Source organism: Saccopteryx leptura, chromosome 1 (genome assembly GCF_036850995.1).
Source record: "Saccopteryx leptura isolate mSacLep1 chromosome 1, mSacLep1_pri_phased_curated, whole genome shotgun sequence".
Classification (NCBI taxonomy): Eukaryota; Metazoa; Chordata; class Mammalia; order Chiroptera; family Emballonuridae; genus Saccopteryx; species Saccopteryx leptura.
The window spans coordinates 311649113-311669358 of record NC_089503.1 but is presented as its reverse complement, the minus strand read 5'-3'; the positions used below and the strand labels follow the sequence as shown (position 1 = coordinate 311669358).

General features: G+C 38.4%; 1 protein-coding gene and 1 pseudogene across 1 annotated transcript in view; one reads left to right on the top strand and one right to left on the bottom strand.

Moving 5' to 3' along the window:
* The window catches only part of ENTHD1 (ENTH domain containing 1), a 133503-nt gene extending 113679 nt beyond the window's left edge, over positions 1-19824 (top strand). Inside the window, exons 5-6 of the mRNA XM_066358485.1 lie at positions 6106-6501; positions 19229-19824. Of these exons, the coding sequence (XP_066214582.1) occupies positions 6106-6501; positions 19229-19824 (992 nt within the window). The remainder of the gene's footprint in view (positions 1-6105; positions 6502-19228) is intronic.
* On the bottom strand, positions 15709-17426 carry LOC136384226 (importin subunit alpha-1 pseudogene; annotated as a pseudogene).
* Positions 19825-20246: the final 422 nt, after the last annotated feature.

Sequence of the window (20246 nt, the reverse complement as noted above, 5' to 3'; positions counted from 1 at the left end):
TTTTCTATTTACCTTCTTATTTACCATTTCTAGCACTCCTCACTTCTTCCCAAAGCGCCAACTTTCCATCTAGTATAATGTTTCTTCAACCCAAAGTATTTCCTTTGGCATTTCTTGTTATAAAGACCTCTTAGCAATTAATTCTCTTAGTTTTTGTTCCTATTAAAAATGTTTTAATTTTGCCTGCAGTTTTGAAGAATATTATTGCTATATATAGAATTATGCATTGACAGTTTACTACTTTTCATTATTTAAAAATATGACATCACATTATCTCCTGGCCTCCATAGGGTGAAAAGTTGGCTGTCATATAATTCTTCCCTTGTGTATAATGTATCATCTTTCTCTGGATAGTTTCAAGATTTATTTTTTATGTCTTGTTTTCAGTAGTTTGACTATGATAATAGTAAGTATGGCCTCCTTGGTGGCTCTCTTTATTTGGATTTATCCCCTCACTTTCCATTGTTGTGGTAACTCCTAACCCTGTTCTCTAGATCTTCAAACCAGTGAAACTGTGGGTTTAAACAAATTTTAATACCCAGTATAGAGCTGACTAGAACTTCAGCAATGGGTTGGAAAAACAAGAAACTTAGTGCTCTTCTTTTCTTCCAAATGTTGATTTCGTATAGTTCCTGCCTACTTTTGGTTGCTCTATGGTACCTTTAGTTAGTTGGTACTTTATATATTGTTTAGAGTTTCTAGCTGTTATCTACAGGACTGTTGGTCCAATGGGAACTACTCTGTCATTATAAACAAAAATATAATTCAAAAGAGAGAATGTAACATAAAGGATATTCATTGGATATTAAAAAGTTAAAAGAGAATGCCAGATATCATGGAGGTAGCAACTGTAAAGATGAAGTACCAGTTCTAGAGCTGGAGGAGCAAAGTGTAGATGTTGGAATTATAAAAATTTAGCTTAAAAAAAAATTTAGCTTTGTGGTGTGGTGACCCAAAACTCTGTGACCCACGCTTCTTGGGGGGAAGAAGGGTTGATTGGCTGGGGCTAATATTATTAAGGGAGGATGGTAAGACTGCTTCTACAGATGTCGGGTGGGGGGGAATGCAACTGGAAAGAATGCTGCTGATGGAGTGAAGAAGCAGTGTAAAGGTGATGCTGTCAGGAGCAGGAAGGAAATAGGAAGGAGCAAGTAATTTCTTCCTACTCCAGCCTTCCAGTCTTCCTCTAGCACCTCCTGTTGGCAGAATCTAACAAATAGATAGCTGGCAAAACAAAAATGTGGTTTGTGGTGTCCCACCCCAGTATCACAAAGCTAAGGACAATAGCTTAATAACTGACACAACTCATCTATCGGCTACTCAGAATCAATACACATTCTTCTACATATATTTGAACATCTTGGCAACAAAAAAAAATTCTGTATCTTTTGTACAAATTAAGATCCTCTCCCCAAAACAAAAAAATCATAAAGCTTCCAGAATTCCAAGGTATCCTGTCCTCCAATTCCTAAAGCTTTTTGGAGTTCTGTGATAAGAATTGGTTTCTTTCACATTGGCTTTCCCCTTTACAGGAATTGGGGGCTATGCTTCTTCACTCCATCAATTTTTCCTTTTCCTACAATTTATTGACATTTCCCATCTTTTGTTGTCTTCTCTTCTTTTCTAATTTACCTTTTAGGTTTATACCTTTTTATTTCAATTCTGTCATTATTGGTTTGGGGGGAAGAAGAGGAGATATATGAATATATTGATATCTTGTAGCAACTGCTATTGCTGCCCCACCCATATTCTCTTGGTCTACCCCTGAATACAACTGTAGATTTGCTGAACAGTTCCTATATACACTGAGAGGGCTCGTGTCTTTCTGCTTTGCCTGAGAGAGTTTTTGTTGTTGTTGTTGTTTTGTTTTGTTTTTGTTTTTGTTTCTGAGCTGTGAGACTTGTTCAGCCTAAGTGAAGGGCAGCCTAGAAATGCCAAAGATTTTGTGTTGTAGGGGCAGCCCTCAACCAGTGAAAGTGATTCATTGGATAAATACTCCACCTTGTCACTCCTGAGAGGATAATTCTGAGCCTCCCACCAGGACTGAGCCTCATTTGTCCCCATTAATAGTAAACCTGGTCAATAATACACTCTATTGGCTTTCATTCCTATTTTTACTTTACCTTTCCCATTCCCTCACTTTGTATTCTCGATAACCTTCCAAGTCAACTGCCCTCATCTCAGTCTTTTTCTCAGAGTCTGCTTTTAAGAGAATCCAAACTGAAGCATTTTACTGTTATTATATATTCTTTATATTCACTCATTTATTGAGAAACTACAATCTTTGATACATTGTGAAATTTAACTATTATTATTTAATAACTTTTATTATTTTTATGTGTTTATCACATAGGGTGGGGTAAAAGTAGCTTTATGGTTGTTTGAATGGAAAATAATATAATAATAAATAATAATACAAGAATAAACTGTGTTTTGCATACTCACAACTACAAACCTACTTTTGCCCCACCCTGTATACTTTTGTGTGTGTGCATGTATACATATATGCAAGTATCTATCTATAATACATATATTTAGTCTTTGTTTCTACCTATCTGTCTACCTTTCTCTATAAAATTCACACTTGATCTTGTTTACTGACAATAGGAACTATGACTTCCACTTATGTATGTCTCCAAAGTCTAATACAGTTCAGTACAAACAGTAGGTGCTCAATAAGTGTTTCTTGATTGATCATTCTTATTTTTAGTCTTCATATATAGTATACATCTTTATATACAAAATCAACATATAAAATTTATATTAGATCACTTATAATTGAGGAATTATTAAAGTTAACAAACATTTGCATACCTCCAATGTGCATGGTGAAGGCTATAAAGTCAGAACGTGGGATAAGCGCTATACAACATAAAATTAAGTGGGAAAAAAATGAGTTTACAGAAACTCAGAGAATAAACTTATTATTTCAGAGAGGCTAAGGATTAGGATGAAGGGATAGATGTGATTTGAGTGCTGAATCCTAACCACTAGACCACCAGGGAGTGGTGTGATAGACAGGATTTAGAAGTAGCTTTCAGAAGAAGTAATTATTTGAGATGGGCCTTTTCAGAAGAGTAATTATTTGAGTATAGAAAAGGAAAAGAGGGTGTTCTAGGGTTAGAATGCTGGGTAAGAAATCAGTGATAATAAAGATAAACACAAATTAACATTGAGAAGGAAGGTAAAGCGACCTGAATGAACATGGGTATGCAATGGAAAGGATGACCTGACTGACGCTTCATTTCCTGCTAAGTAGTGATCGAAAATAAGCAGTGGAGGATCTTTAAAACTCAAGGAATTTAGACTTTTTCACTGAGACAAGAGTGAGTTTTTGAAGGCTTTTTGAAAATGAACTATAAATAACTAAAGTAGGGATTAAATTGAAGAGGATTAATCTGGCAGGTTGCACAGAATGAACAGGGGTGGAGCAAGGCTAGTGGCAGAGAAGCCCAGTATAGCTTGCTTTCTAGAACCTTCTGACTTCTTTAGCATCGTTTAAGTAAATATTTTCTCTTTTAGATAATCTACTGTGCATTTAAAATAATTTTTTTCATGCTTTTTTTCCTTTTAGATCATGGTATTTTATTAATTAAAAAGGTTACTGGTTAAAATAGAAACGTTTGAGCAACCAGAAGTTGCATTCTATTCTCCCTAAACTACTGGGGAGAGGGGTTAATAGAAACAGAATGACTTAGTTTGGTTTATTTCATTGAAATTTTTTTTCTTCTTTTCCAACTGAGAGGAGGGAAATACAAAAACTCCCACATGTGCTCTGACAGGGATCCACTCGGCAACCCCTATGTGGGACTGATGCTCTACCCATCTGGGGCCATGCTCACAACTGAGCTATTTTTAGAGCCTGAGGCAGAGTCTCCACAGAGCCTTCACAGCACCTAGGGCCGATGCACTCGAACCAGTCGAGCCATGGCTGAGGGAGGAGAATAGAGAGAGAGAGAGAAGACTGGGAAGTGTGAGGGGAGGGGTAGAAGCAGATGGTCCCTTCTCCTGTATGCTCTGACCAGAAATTGAACCTGGAACATCCACATGCCAGGCCAACACTTTACCACTGAACCAACTGGCCAGGGCATTTCATTGAATTTTAAGATACTTTTGTTCTTTTGAAATTTTAAGGTTTTGTACTAAACATTGTAATAATGGTTAGATAGGTGATTTTATATATCCCAATTTTGAGATTTAGATAGTTTTATTATGAATATTTTCATCAGAAAGTCATTGACATTCTGAATTATCTTGGTTTACATATTGCTAAATTTTAAGATGGTTCTATTACTATAGAAAAAGACTTTTCCCCCCATTTTTCTCACATGTAAAATGAAAGTCTGTGGAAAATAGTTAACTCAAATTTATTTTTAAGGAACTCTTTCATGTAAATATGGTGATGATGTACACGTGTACTTTGGAATATTATAAACCTAGTATTCTACTAGGAATATATTAGCATTTTTAACAGTACCTTTACCGCCTAGATATAATGTGATAATTTGCAATTTAGGAGTATTCTAGAAGTTGTTTTTATCTACCAATTTTCCATGTCCTTTAATCATTTTTAGGTAAACTATATTCAATTTAGAGAAACAAAGGCATTATTACTTTTTCTTTATCCTGTGCTTCCGTTTGTCCTTTCAAAGAACATTTATTGAACACAACCTGTGGGAATAGCACTGTTAGGTGCTGGGATACAAAGATGACTCCTGATAAGGTCTCTTCAAGGAGCCTGTTTTCAGGTAGGGGCAGAGCCTTGTAACAAATAAGATGAAGTGTTATAGTTACAAGGTTCCAAACAGGATATGGTAAGATACATAGTAATAAGACCCAGGGAGAAAAGAAAAAGATATAAAGAAGGTGATACTTGAAATGAGTTTTAAAGGATGAGAAAATTTGGAGATAAGAGGGTTGGGATAAAAATGAAATTCCTGGTAGGGGTAGTGATGTACGTTTCTCAAATGGTCTAACTGGTATACTAGCAGTATTTTTGCACTTCAACTATGAATGAAAACAGAAAGGAAGGTTTTTAGAGTCAAAGAAAATTTGCTTTTCTTTAATAACTCAGAGCCTGAAAGTGATGATGCTAGCATATGAGTGTGCATTATGAGGTATGTTTTGATGTACATCGTGATATATAAACACCTGATAGCAAATTACACAATCCTGTATTCTCTTCTCTTTTGGGAGTTTCAAATGATATAATCTTCCTTTTGCCCTTTCTCACCTAGTTATGCTTCTAATTTCATGAACTCTCTCTCTTAAAAATAGTTTTGTTTTTTTTTATATTCAGCTTCAGATGAAACTATTTGAGAGTAAGCCCTAGCACTGAGAGTTGATAACAGTGTGAAACAGGGTCATAATTCATAGATTCAAGGGATATTCCTCTATCTGATCCACCTTAAATTTCAGTTCCTTATAATTCCTCCAGGTCCTCCTATTTATAATATTATTTGTCTATTGTAGTCCAAATACTTTGTTATATTCTAGGTACATTGGTGATATTAATGAACAAAATGGACAAAGAGTTCCGACCCAATGGAACACATTTTAGTAATCATCACAACAGCTCCGAAAGACTGCTTCTTTTCTCCCACGTAGACAAAGAATTTATTAAAATTAGGCTGCTACCTAATATACTGATTTTCTTTCATGAGCTTTGTAGAGACACTGGGGCAAGAAGACATTATTTCAGGAGAAAAAGACTTTTTTTTTTGCAGCTGAGGAGTCTTTAAGGATAGACCAGTATGATATGGCAGATTTTCTCTAGTTTATCTTGCAAAAAGGTGAAAGTTTGAAGGTACTAAAATTATTTGGTTTCAGAGACAGATATGTAGGTAAAGGGAAAAGTATTTTAAGACAAGTTATTTGAAACTTTCCTTTCCTTGTGCTCCACTGAGACGAGAGAAGGCAGCCACCAAATGACTAATGTATACTTCAAATAGGCAGAATAGAAGTATTGTAAGAAAATAGAAACAACTAAATAGGAGAGAATTTTGTTATGGCATAAAAAATTGATTTATTAAAATTGCAACAGATTTGAAATAGAGTGCTTTCAGTTTTACTTTTTGATGATCATTCTTATTTCTTATTTTACAGATGTTGTACCTACTCCCTTAGAAGAAAAATCATCTCTGCAGACAAATGTGAATTTAGACAGGAAATCAGACAGTACCATTACAAATACTGTAACAGAAAAGCCTTTTCAGATGCCTCTAGAAAAGCAATCAGCTGCAAAAAGTTCTGAAACATTGACAACTTTACCAACATTTTGGTCATCAAGTAAAGAAGAGTCTACCAGCCCAAATTTAAGACTGTCCAAGTCAGATTCTACTTTCTGTAACCAGGCGTCTGTAGAGACGCTCTATGTCTCTCCCTCATTTACAACGTCTAACCCAGTGAAGGAAATCGTTATCAATAAGGACTCTCAGAAACCAGTACAACGCAACATTGTTCAGATGGGTGATGAAAACCTCAAGACCCTAACAACAGGGGGTGAGTCTAAAAAACAACAACAACACACAAACAAGCAAAAACACTTTTTTGAAGCATTTCTCATTTACTTTTCTCTGCTTTCTGTCCTCCTGGTTTGCTCCCTCATTTCACTCCCCATGCAATGGTATTAAAATGTGCATACCAAAGTGGTAGTTCTCAGTTAGGAAAGGCCTCTTTTATTAAAAGGCTAATGGGCACTTCATCATTGTGGGTTACAAGTGCTTGACTGAAAGCACAAGTTCTGAGCAATTTTGTTGGAGAACAAATTAGAAAGAACTGGCATGAATAAAAGCTTTCTGTTAGACATTTAATTTACTTATTTAAAGACTATATGAAAAAGAATTGGTTATTGTGTATGTTGGTGTATATATACAAACACAATATAGATATGTGTGCCCTTTTTAAAATATATACACATTGCAAAAAAGGGGTGAAGAATTCCTTCCTATTTCTGTCTTATAAAACATTTAAGAGAGTTGCAGTATTGTTTAGACTGAATGATAGAAGTAAAAGCTAGTTGAGATTCTAGGTTGTTGGCTGTCATTTATTAAAGCCGACATTTTATAATTATACCTTTTCCTGTAAAGTTAGTAAAAGAATAATTTGTTTACTCATGCATTTTCCAAAGAGTAAGTCATTAGTTGTATTGGTCCTTATAATAATGCTTACTTTGGGGTGGTAAACACACAGAACAGTATACAGGTCATGTATTATTGAATTGTACACCTGAAAGCTATATACTTTTATTAACCAATATCACCCCATTAAATTCATTACAAATTTTAAAAAATAATGCTTACTGACTCATATAAATATAAAGTTTTTAATACTATAAATCTTTTAAGCTGTCTCAAACTCAGGTCAAAAGTACCACATAAATATAAACAGTAGAAGCTAGCATATTATAATAAGAAATTTATCTTGGTGCTAGTAAGGTCAGTGAATAATAAAAGATTCTCCTTCCCAACCTTTCTAGAATTTTTAGAATTGAATAACTTAAAAATAAAACTAATTCTTAGTTTTGTCACCAAATTAACTCTTCTGCTGAGATTGCTGATGTAGAAACCAATTAGTACTGGTCATGACTATGATGGCTTATGTGCATAGCTGTCCCCTGAGAAGTTGTTACTTTTGGTTCATTTCTTTTACAAATTCCACAAAAAGATAATTGAAAATAGTTTTTGGCCACTGCCTGTGTACCAAATACACTTAATTATAAAAATTAGCTAGAGTTCCTCTAAAACCAGGAGAACTTTTGCTTGTAGTTATAATGAAGTGGGTAATGTTAGATATGGCCAGACCGAAGTCACAGGGGATCAAAATTGATCAAGAATATTTATCTGAGGCTTGTTTGAGTGATGGAAAGTCTTAAGGATGATAATCTCCCCTAGCAAAGGTAGGGGAGAGGTTGTTGGCACAGGTGCTGGAATCTGGTTAGATTTGTCCATCGGTTTGGTGGACGTTCTCACGAATGTTCTTTGTTTTGCAGTTTCTTTGTGCCCTTGGGGATGGAAGGTTCCTTCCAACCTGCCGTTAGAACTTACAGAAACTATCATGATTCATGTCTAGTTAGTTATTTTTACAACTTGACTGAAACTAGCTTGGGGCTAGGCTATTATGATTTTGTTAGTGTCAGTTATTTTCATAATCTTAACTGAAACTGGCAGCTGGTGGCAACAATTTTTAGCTTATGCCTAACAATTCCCCCCTGCTGTCTGTGGAACTAGTCTCAGGAATATAGCCGAAGGTCTGTCTTCTGTAACTTCCTCATGCTGAGTTACAGACATAGAGCTGTACCTGTCTGAGGGGGTTTATTGTCTGGCCGGTGCCAGGAGGGCAGATGATGGTATTGGTAAGGGTAGGCCCGCATCACTAGGGCTAGGAAGGTCTGTTGTTTGTTAATGCTTGTCCTCGGACTTGGATGCAGCATTGCACAATGGATAAAAGAAAGCTGAAAATGCAGGGCCCAAAGAGTAGTAGGAAGATTAGAGTAGTCAGAGGTCCTAGCAGGGGTAGGAACCAGGTGGCATTAGGGAGCCAAGAGGTAAGGGCATATTTTCTTGGGGGTTAAAAGTTTTGCAGACCTGGCAAGACTGAATAGTTTGGGCAAGGAGAGATGACAGGTTGGGGTGAGTAATGAGGAGTCAGAGAAAGACAAGTAGAGGTTAGTGACTGATGTGAAGGAAGTTATGGAAGGAGGTAAGGATATTGAGGGCCTGGTGAGTAGGCAAAATGAGTTTGCCCTGGGAAGTGAGCCAGGGCCCTTCCCAAATGGCACCTTGTTATAAGAAATTATTTTATTCTTTGGAGGTATAAGAGAGTTGAATGTTGGTAATGGCTAGGAGTTGAGTAGCTACTTCCTGAGAAAGGGCAGCCCTACATGCCTCTCAGTATGCCTTGTTGCTGAGGGTAATAAGTCCTAGGCCTTTCCGGTGTCCCCGGCAATGGAGGATTGTGACTTTGGTGGGTAATTGTAGGGCTTCAGTAAGGCAGAGGATAAAGGGGGCATGTGCAATTGGGGAGCCCTGAGTGATGAGAAAGCCACATTCAGCCCAGATGACAGCATGGGAATGGACTAGAAAGCATATTTGAAATCAGTCTAGATGTTAATAGGTCCTTAGCTGAAGTTAGGGTATGGTTGAGAGCAATGAGTGTAGCCTTTTGGGAGGTAGGGAGTATGCCCCAATTAGTCATAGGCTGAGGTGACAGCATAGCAGAGTGGTGTTCACCCTTTTGAAGGTAACTAGAGCTGTCAACAAACCAGGTAAAAATAAGGATCAAGGAGGAGAGAATCAGAGAGATTGGCACAGAGGGAGCAGGAAGCCTCTAATTCTTCAAGACATGAGAGGAATGTAAGGACGTTGGTGGGAAGGAGAGTGGAGGGAGTTAAGGCAGGTGATTGGAGGAGGGAAATATAAGGGTTACTAAGTATGAGTTGGTACTGGGTGAGGTGAGCTGAGCCAAGAAAGAAAGGAGCCTTGTTGTGTAGCAGGCTAATGACTGCATGAGGCAAGTAGAAAATGATGGGTTGGGAGTAGGTGAGTTTGGAGGCCTTGTGATTAGTAGGGCAGTAGCCCACAAGTAGGGCTCTTCCCACAGTAGGGAAGAGCGTGAAGGCCAGTCCTGGGCTGTGGGGTGTAGTTGCTTGGAGAGATAGGTGACCTCTTGAAATCTGGTTCTGATTTCTGTCCAAGAGCAAGGCCTTGAGACTCATGGGTAGAGTATAAAGGGTTTGGTGAGGTTAGGGAGTGTAAGGTCAGGTACTGAGGTGAGGGCAGCTTTGAACTGAGAAAAGGCATTTCTGGTGAGAGAGGAGAACAAGATGGGCTCTTGCAGGGGGCCAGATGCAGTCTTATATGAGGGTTTGGCAATGAACTCAAAATTGGGGATCCAAATGCGGAAATAACCCGAGGCACCAAGGAAAGATAGGAGTTCCTGTTTAGTGGTGGGGAAAATAATAGAATCTCTGAGGTGTTTTCATTGAGTGGTGATTTCTCGTTTACCTGGGGACAGATGAAAGCCATGATAAGTGACAGTGGGGGAGGAGAACTGGGCCTTATTGTTAGCCAAGGGGGGCCAGGTAGTTATGTTGTTGAGAAGGAGCCACTTGTTGGATTGGGAAATTTGTGCCATGGGGTTACATAGGAGGAGGTCATCTACGTATTGGAGGACAGTAGAGTCTGGGAGGGAGAGGGAAGCTAAATCTTTGGCCAAGGCCTGGCCAGAAAAGTTGAGGGCTATCCCACTATTCTTGGGGAAGGACAGTCCAGGTGAGTTGTTGGGAGTGGTGGGTGTCAGAGCCCGTCCAGATGAAGGCAAAAAGGTCTTGTGAGTTGGGGTGTAGCAGAATGGAAAATAAAGCATCTTTTAAATCGAAGACAGTGAAAAATTGTGAGTCAGGGCGAATTAAGTAGAGGAGGGTATAGAGGTTAGGGATGATGGGGTAGAAAGGAACTGTGAACTAATTTTGAGGCAAAGGTCCTGGACAAACCTGTAGGATCTATCTGGTTTTTTAGCCCTGGCTCGTTGGCTCAATGGATAAAGCATCTGCCCAGCGTATGGATGTCCTGGGTTCAATTCCTGGTCAGGGCACACAGGAGAAACAGCCATGTGCTTCTCTCCCCCTTCCTTTCCCCCTTCTCTCCCTCTTCTCCTCCCTCAGCCAGTGGCTCAATTGGTTCGAGCATCGGCCCTGGGTGCTGAGGATAGCTCAGTTGGTCCAAGTATCAGCCTCAGGCACTAAAAATAGTTTGGTTGATTTGAGAATCAGCCCCAGATGGGGTGTGTGTGGGGGGAATTTGGGTCATATGTGGGAGTCTGTCTACTATCTTCCCTCAAAAAAAAATTTAGAATAGCCATTCTAGAGAATGGAAAAGGGAATTGATAAGGCACTGATAAAATGAAGGAATGGTCATTTGCAGCAGTCCTAATTTATGGGGTCTTATGCTTTTATCCAGTAGTGCTGAGCAGCCTGGGGATAGAAATGAAAAAGGTAGATATTCAAATTAGAATAGGATTAGGACAGGGACTGGCACACTACAGCCTCTGGGCAAACTCTGGTCCTCTGCCTATTTTTGTTTTGTTTTTGTTTTTTTAAGATTTTATTTATTAATTTTAGAAAGAGAGAGAAAGAGAAAGAAGGGGGGAGGAGCAGGAAGCATCAACTCCCATATGTGCCTTGACCAGGCAAGCCCAGGATTTCGAACCAGCAACCTCAGCGTTCCAGGTCGACACTTTATCCACTGCACCACCACAGGTCAGGCTCATTACCTGTGTTTATAAACAAAGGTTTATTGGATACAACCATACTAATTGGTTTGCATATTGTCTTTGGCTGCTTTTGTGCTACAAGAATAGAGCTGAATAGTTGTAATAAACACTGTATGTCCCATAGAACTTAAAATTCATACTATCTGGTCCTTTACAGACAGGTTTGCTGAACTCCTGGATTAGGAATTAGCAGCAGGTAAGGCAGAAGACACAGCAGCATGATAGTTGCAAGAAAATGGTTAAGTCAATACAGTATACTGATGATGTATCAGAGAATTGTATACCTGAAAACCTATATAATTGCATTAACCAATGTCACCCAAATAAATTCAACTTAAAAAAATGAAAAGAAAGTGGTTAAAATGAGGGATAATGGAAGGCCCTCGCCAGATAGCTTGTTTGGTTAGAGCGTTGTCTAGATATGTAGAGGTTGTGGGTTCGATCCTCAGTCAGGGCACATACAGGAACAGATTGATGTTTCCGTCTCTTGCTTGCTCTCTCTCCCTTTCTCTTTCTCTAAAAAATCAATAGGTACATTTAAGAAAAAGAAAATGTTTTTTAAATAAGTGATGAACAATAGAATTCTAGACTGGACAAGGAAGGACGCAGAGCCAGGCAAGCACTGGTAGAGTGAGAAAAAATAAAAGGATCATTGAGTCTGCTATCTTGAACAAAGGGTAGATGTAGTAAAAGGAATGAGGGGACTGGCAGTAATTGAGAAGGAAAGTAATCTTGATTTCAGAGTGAGGCAGTTCCAAGTGATGACATGTTCTAGGGAGTACGCAGAGAAATGGCTGCTAGAGGGATTCTGGAAATGATGGGGCAAGGATGGATGGCTAGTCTTCATGGGCCCTGACATCACTAGGGATGATAGAGGATAGAAAAGATGGTATACTAGTCCCCTACCCCAATCACACACACATCCTTCTGTGGTTTTGCATTTCAAAGTTTCACATACCACTGGTCAACAGTGGTTCAAAAAATTAACCATTTCCCTAAAAGAAATGGGAAACTGATAGAAAACCATTTGAGCTAACCCTGAACACTGATTGGGCTAGTACAGAATCACCATGTTGAAGGGAGCCTTGTCACACTGGGAAGTCACAGCCAAGCTACTGCCCTGCCCCTAAACAGCCCCCCCCAACTCTTCTAGCTGTACATTTTCATCATCCTAAAAGACCTGTATTTATTAGCAGTCACTCCCCATTTCTCCCTCTCCCTAACTCCTGTAACCACAAAGCTACTTTCTTTCTCTATGGATTTGCCTATTCTGAACATTGTATATGATGGAATCACACAACATGTGGTCTTTGTGTCTGTCTTCTTTCACTTTGTGTAATGTTTTCAAGGTTCGTACCATGTATCAGTACCTTGCTCCTTTTTACGGCTAAATAATATTTCATTGCATAGACAAACACATTTTATTTATCCATTCATCAGTTGATGGACATTTGAGTTGCTTCCCCTTTTGCCTATCATGAATAATTCTGCTATGAATGTTTGTGTAATATATTACATTTTTTAACCACTGGAAAAAATCAGAATATTTTAATTTATAGCTAACTTGACATCCATTGTAAATAAGCTAGGAAGATTGAAAGAAATGAATTTGAGAAAGAAAAAAAAGCCCTGTGGTTTACAGTGAGCTGTTTGAAGTATTTAATTGACCAATGACCAATTGCATACAGAAAAATTTACATTTATAGCAAAGTTCTTAAATATTTTTGGAAATGTATCATTTTATTTTTGCACCCAATAGTTCTAAATGCTTTGTAAATTTAAAGTTGCAATATAATAATAATGTAACATAATAATGGTTCACTGTTACTCATGAGTATAAAAAGTCAAGAGATAACTTTGGGATAGTTTTATTGGTGCTATCTTCAGGCTAGTGCAGCATTAATTGGTGTGCATATATCACACAATGAGGTTTTAAAATACAGCCACTTATTGCAGCTTATTTGCCTTAATTGCTGTGCTTCAGCTTTGGTGAATAAACTGTATGAAGGGGATGAATGTTAACAAGATACCCAAATAACTTCTGAGTGAGTCAGAGAAGGGTAGCTGGGTGGGCAGAGAGATATACCCCTGAGTGCAGCCTTAAGTGTCTGGTACAGCTGTGAAGTGTTTGGAAACAAAAGTAAATTGATGCGCAGCAATTAGAGATGAAGTGGCTCTTTATGAGCTAAGGTGTCATAGAGCCTCCGGATCAAAGCTGCAACACTGTAAACAATGATAAGCCATTTAGAGATAGCTGCTGCAGCTACAAAGGAAACACAGGTGGACATAAAGTAGAAAGCCATGATTCTCCAACGTTAACACGTCCCAGAAACTCCTGGAGGCTTGTTAGAACTCGGTTTTCTGAGCCCAATCTTCAGTTTCTGATTGGTTGGTCTGGGGTGGGGCCCATGACCTTCATTCTAACAAACTCCCAGGTGATTCTGCTGCCACCAATGCCACTGCTGCTGCTTCTGCTGTCGCTGCTGGCAGTGGTGTTTCAGGGACCACATATATAAAGTTAAATTCCAAGTATTTTAACCACATTGTATATACATAACTAACAGAACTGTGCTATCTTCAATTATATAAGTTAACACTAAATTAATATTTGACTCAAATATTGTTTCCTCTTGGCCTACTTAAATGTTTCTCATTGAAATCATTCTTACTGACCAGAACAAACTATTTCTAAAATATTTTCTTATTAATTTAACAGGTATGTTTTGGGTCCTAGAATTTTAGAATCTCATCAAGGACATATAGTTCTGTCCTGCGATGCATACATCTTGCCAGAAACAGTGCTGCCAAATGGCCATACAGGCTGTGCATGAGCCCTGAGTATCAGGGAGCTCACCATTTCCCAAAGCAGCTCATTCAATGTGGGAAGAACCATTAGAAAGTTTTATTTTTAAACTGGGATAAAACCTATTTTCCTATAACTTTCACATATTAACCCCAGATCTAACTCATGTACAATATTAGAAATGGAATATAAATATTAAAGTTTTGTGACTACCTTCTAATAATTAAAAATAGCCTCTCATCCTTTCTCCCACTAACCCTTTTTGGGTAAAGATTGCTTATCTAGCAACCATTCCTTATAGATAAGATGTCAAGTTCTCTTATCCCCTCACTTTCCTGGTTGCCTGACTTCTATATTTTATACCCAGAATTTAACATAATTCTAATGTAAAAGCAATTCTAAATAGTAAAATTGTGTGGAAGTGTAACACAGTGGTTTTAGATCATATGCTGTGACATCAGAGATTTGAATTTGAGTCTACTAACCCCTGCCCCTTTTTAGCCTTGTGATCTTGGGAAAGTTTTTTAGCCTCTTCGAGGTTTCTTTGCCTCACATTATAAAACTTATTTCACATGTTCCATTGGAGGTTGGTGCTAGATAAAGAGAATTTAAAACAGCTATTTGGAATGCAGTTCAATCTTTAGACTTCTTTTCACCAAACAGATAAACAATTGCTCTGAATCTCCACCTACTCCCACACCCTCTGGCAGGAGTCTGACGATGTGTTTTCTGGAGAAGGTGGATGGAGGGTCTCTGAAATGAGACCTCTCAGGTATAGTTGAGTGCATGGGTACCAGAACACCCACTACAGGATTAAGCAAGCATGTACAAACAAATGCTGAATGCTGAAAACTCAGTCCCTTTCCCTGCTAGACATCAGCTCCCTGGGAGTCACAGCTTCATTTTCTAGGCAGGAGGTAAGAAAACTATTCTTACAAGAACCTAAGCCCCTTGCAGGAATGAACTAAAAATACTGTAGGAGATCTAACATCTGAACTAGAAGAGGCTCATAAAGAGAAAACACAGAGGAGAAAATAATTAAAGTGTTCAAGAAAACTTACTAAAGCTGAAGGAAATGAGTTGCCTGATTAAAAGTCAGTTGACTTTCAGTTGATCTCTATGAGTGAAAGTAGTACTCCTCAGGGGCACATGGAGAAGCTTCAGAAAGCTGGGACAAGAGAAAATTCTATAATACTTTAGAGATAAAGCATGTTATTTATATACAGGGAATGAGAATTAGAATGACTCTAACTCCTGAGTGGCAACACCAGAATCAAGAAGACAGTGGAATTTTGTCTTCAAAATTCTGAAAGTTTCCAACCTAGAATTCTTTATCCACCCAAACTATCATTCAGCTTAAAAGTAGGACACAGACATTTACTTTGTTTTTGAGAGTAAAATGTGATCTTTATTTACAAGATACTACAAGATATAAAATTCCACATAGATATAAGAAACCCACTGAGAGTAGAAGCTTTATATGCTATGTATACAGTTTGAAACTGTTCAAGTATAGCTTGTAAAAGCTGCCACAGTAACAAACCACATTTAAAAAGAGTTCTTAGTAGAGAAACAGCAAGAAGTAATACCAAACATAGTACATAGCAAATAACTTTATGCCTCAGCTGCACAATCTAAAAGTTAAAGGTCCCAGGGGTATCATCCTGAACTCAGAATGGGTAGTCATCAGAGTTAGTTTCTAGCACATTTTGATCTTCCTCTTCCTCTCCAGAGAAATACTTCTCAATCAAGTTTAATGAAGCTTTGTACACAGGCTCATTTTTGTGGTTTTGCAGAACTTCCATTTTGTCCAAACCCGTACATTCTTAATCATTATACTAAATTTCTCGTTGCACCTGGTTTCTCAGCAGTCTGAAAGATGTTTGGAATGGTATCTGGAATAACCAGAATAATTTGGGATCTTTCACAGTTAAGAGGTTCATCAGTGGTTCTATTGTGCCACGTGAACGAGGTATACAATTTGTTAACCGTTCCACCCCTTCTTCCTTTTGTGTCTTAAAGTCTGCCTTGGAGAGAACATCAATGAGGAATGGGACTAATCTGTGATTCACAACTTGCTGTATCTGGTCCTGGTGGCCAGCTATGATGTTTGACATTGTCCCTGTAGCTTCCTTCTGGATATTAGTTATAGAGTTTGTTAGTAGGCTGGGAAAGATGGCAAGTGCTCCAGTATCTATTACAAACTGAATCTGTTCATCTGCCCCGTGACAATATTGCCTATGGCTCTTAGTGCAGGAGTCACAAGTGACAATTCAGTAGCTTATAAGAGCTTCGCAAGTTGGGGCACAACTCCTGTTTTCATATCCATTTCAATCTGTTCATTTGGACCATCAGTAAGGTAGGAAACAGCCTAGCAGCTGTCTGCTAATATTTCTGGATCATCAAGATCTAGGAGAAAAACTAACGTAAGATAAATCTATTTAACTGCTTCTAATAGGGGTGTAGAATTTTGTTGCAACAAAGGTTTGGAAGTGTCCAGGTAAGATTACCTAAGTAACCACGTGCTAAAGATGACATATCAGGAAATGCAAGAAAAGCCAACAGTGTGTAACCTGCGCCATAGTTGATAACCAAGTCTTAGAAAACTGGACCATCACCTGCAGTGTTTCCTAGAGCCCATACGGCTTGTTCATTGATGTGAGAAGGGGAGATGCCAACAGAGAAATGAATATTGGGATAGCAGCTCCATCTATACAGCCTTGTTCTCTTCCGATGTCCCAGAAGCAAAGTTAGTGAGGGCCCAAGCAGATTCAAACTGAATGGGACTACAATTCTGTCCAAGAAAGGCACAAATTTTAAAATCAAACTGTCCTGGATTATGTTTTCTATAAATGGCTGATTTTCTCTAGAAAGCAATTTCCTATTAGTTTGAGTAGCTTAAACATGGCTTTCCAAATTGTTGCTATTTATGTTCCTGATAGTGTCCTCAACAGACCAATTTACACAGTGCCTTGGTTGTTGCAGTTTTTTTCCTGCAGTGGAGAAGTATCATCATCAGGAGGCAGGCTGACATTTCTCCTTTTCAGCATCTGGTCATCCTTCTTAGCTTTCCTCAGCTCCACATGAACTTCTACTCGGTGCTGCCCATATCTGTAGTCTTTACCTTGTTCTTGAATCTGTTAAAATGGGTAGCTGGTGAATTAGCATTCTCATTGATGGACGTGGTTCTGAGACAAAGGGAAAAAGCTACACAGTGGACTCAGGCTTTCACAGGACATGGTGCAAGGCACACAGGCTATGGTTAGGCTGCTCTAGGATCAGCCTAAAGACAGTGTGGCTGGGATACAGACATCTTCAAACATGTAGGTTCTCAAAACTTTTACTTCTGCATCCTTTCTCAGTGAACTACTAGAGAATGTGCTACTCCGAAATGAAAGTAAACCAAGAAAGAGGAAGACATGGGGTACAGAAAACAGGAGAGCCAACACAGGATGGGGTAGGGAAACGTCAGGTGACAGAACTCGTGGTCCAGACAGCACACACATGCAGCGGCGAGTGTGCCTATGTTAAGGCTGTCATCATTAGCATGCACATTACTGTCAGAGCCTTTCTAATCTGAGGATGGGCTGTCTGGATAAGACTGACCTGGATTCTCAAGTGTGCACATCTTGTTTTGGCCATGTGCCAATGAAGTTCCTACTTTCCTTTTCATATCTTGCTGCTGCATCAGCTGAGAGTACTCATTTCATCCCCCAAAAGGTTTTGTGATTGGAATTTCCCCTGAGAACTGGAGAGCTATGAAGCAGAAAATAGAAGCCACCTACCCCAGCTGTAATTTTGTATAAAAGGTCCAATTTAGTTTAGAGCAGCGGTTCTCAACCTGTGGGTTGCTACCCCGGCGGGGGTCGAACGACCAAAACACAGGGGTCGCCTAAAGCCATCAGAAAATACATATTTATTATACAATACATTTTTAAATAAAATATGTATTTCTGATGGCTTTAGGCGACCCCTGTGTTTTGGTTGTTCAACCCCCGCCGGGGTTGCGACCCATAGGTTGAGAATCGCTGGTTTAGAGGGACGTGAACATGTGAAGGAAATAAAATACTATAGCACAAAAAATTATGTGTGCTAAGTGGTAAGCATTAATTTTTCTCTATAATTATAGAGAATAAGTTGTGGGGTTTTTTTATTTTTTTAAACTTAAATAGCATATCCAGAGTTAGTTTCAAAGACTTTAGAACTGGATTTAACCAAATTTGTACCACCTAATACATAAATGAATGTACATAGATATCCCAAGGAAACAAGAAAAAGTTCCGTGTCCAAGGAAGTTTAGAAAAAATACTTGAATAAATTACTGTGCAAATGGACATTGTTAATCTCCTAATGGGCAGCACAATATGCAGTTGCCCAGTCTGACTTGATTTAGAAGCCCTGTTTCCACAAGACGTCATTTCACACCTTCAGGAGCATAGTATTCCTCAGAACATGGCTTGAGAAATAATGACTTAGAATGAAGCGTAAAAGAAGAGATTTAATTTGATTTTTCATGAAAGGAAATTAAAATGTTGTTAAGTCTTTAATTTTATAGAAAATTAGTTTAGAATGCTTTTTATTTTACATATAGTTTCTTGATGGAAAATTAACTGTATGTGTGTGCTAGTGTTCTGGATCACAGATGGACTGAACTTCAGTCTTGACTATATTTGACTACTGAGAGAAATACATTAGTTTCACAACTTTTGGTAGTTGCAGTTGGTTGTTCATTTTGCCATAGTAGTCTCTTTAGGAAGAAAAAAGGAGAAGGAATCTATGTTTCAGGTTTCTCAGACTTTCTATTTTAAATGCCAACTTAAAATGCCACCAGTACAACAGAAAGTGTAATACTTTTCTGCTATCACCAATAGGTAGAGTGCAAAAATATGTTAGTCAAGATCTGAGAGTGAAGATGAATATTGATAATTTTATTTTAGTTTCATTTCCATGGTATTATTGATGTATAATACATCTTTAGATTTTCTATATTTCCTGCTTTGGGTTTATTTAGGTTTATTATGATTATTTAGCACATAAAATTTTTAGTAATATATTTATGTTGAGACCTTTCAGATCAGATTTTATATTGTAAAATTATTTTAGCTTGCACTCTCTTTTGTGTGTTGCATAATATTTCTCATTTATACATTTTAGTTTCAACCACCTCTGAGGGAACATCCTCCTTTTCTACCTTATCCGTGTCATCACCTGACTCCGCCTCTCCAGCAAAGTCTGTTCCTCTCTTACCTCCGGTTTTGGCTGGACCTTCCTGCTGCTGGACTTTGTCCCATCAACACTCTTCTTCTATGGATAAAGATAAGATAGCCCGGGTTTGTTGCCCCTTTGTTCCTAGGGGCCCAATGTCTTCTAATGAAGAAACTGACAGCTTCGATCTACTGGAAATTCTTCCAGATAATTCTGATTCTGCTGAAAAGAAGATAAGTCATATTTCCAGCAGGAATTTGGTAAAGTTTTCCACTCCAAATGTAGACCACTTTACCTCTCTGTCCTGTTCTAGTTTTCAGACAACCAGAGACCTTCCCAGGGAGCCTGGGACACACAGTTCCATTCAGGCTCTTCTAGGGGAGGTTAAACATGCAGTAGTCAAATTACACGAAGACCTGAGTATAGTGATCCAAGAACTTGGTGTCATCAGTAGCCATCTGGTGAGCAGGAGTGGGAACAGTGTGCAGAGGAGCAGAGCTCTACAGTTTCCCCAGTCTTTTGAGGGGAGTGCAGGTCAAATCTAATCATCCCAGTAGCCATTTCTGAGAGAACTCATGTGGTTCCACTTCCCCAAAACTAAATTAAACTGTTATAGATTCTCATTCCTATGGCAAAAATAAGGTAATGGTTTGATTTTTCTTTGTCAGGTTCATTAACAAGTGTTTTTCATACCAATAAATTTATTTGGGTAGTTTATTTTTTAAATAGAAAACATATCATCTTTGATAATATTTTCAGATTTAGATATTAGTTCATTTGAAGAATATTTCATTCCTCCATGCTCTGTACTTTACAACACAAATCATTAAGCATTAATGAAAGTTATGGTAAGACCTCAAACGGGAAATCACTCTTCTAGAGCTCTGAGGTAAGTTGACAGTAAGAAGCCCTATATTTTCCATCTGTACAGGGTGTCATTGCTAATAAGCCTTTCCATTGAGTTAGG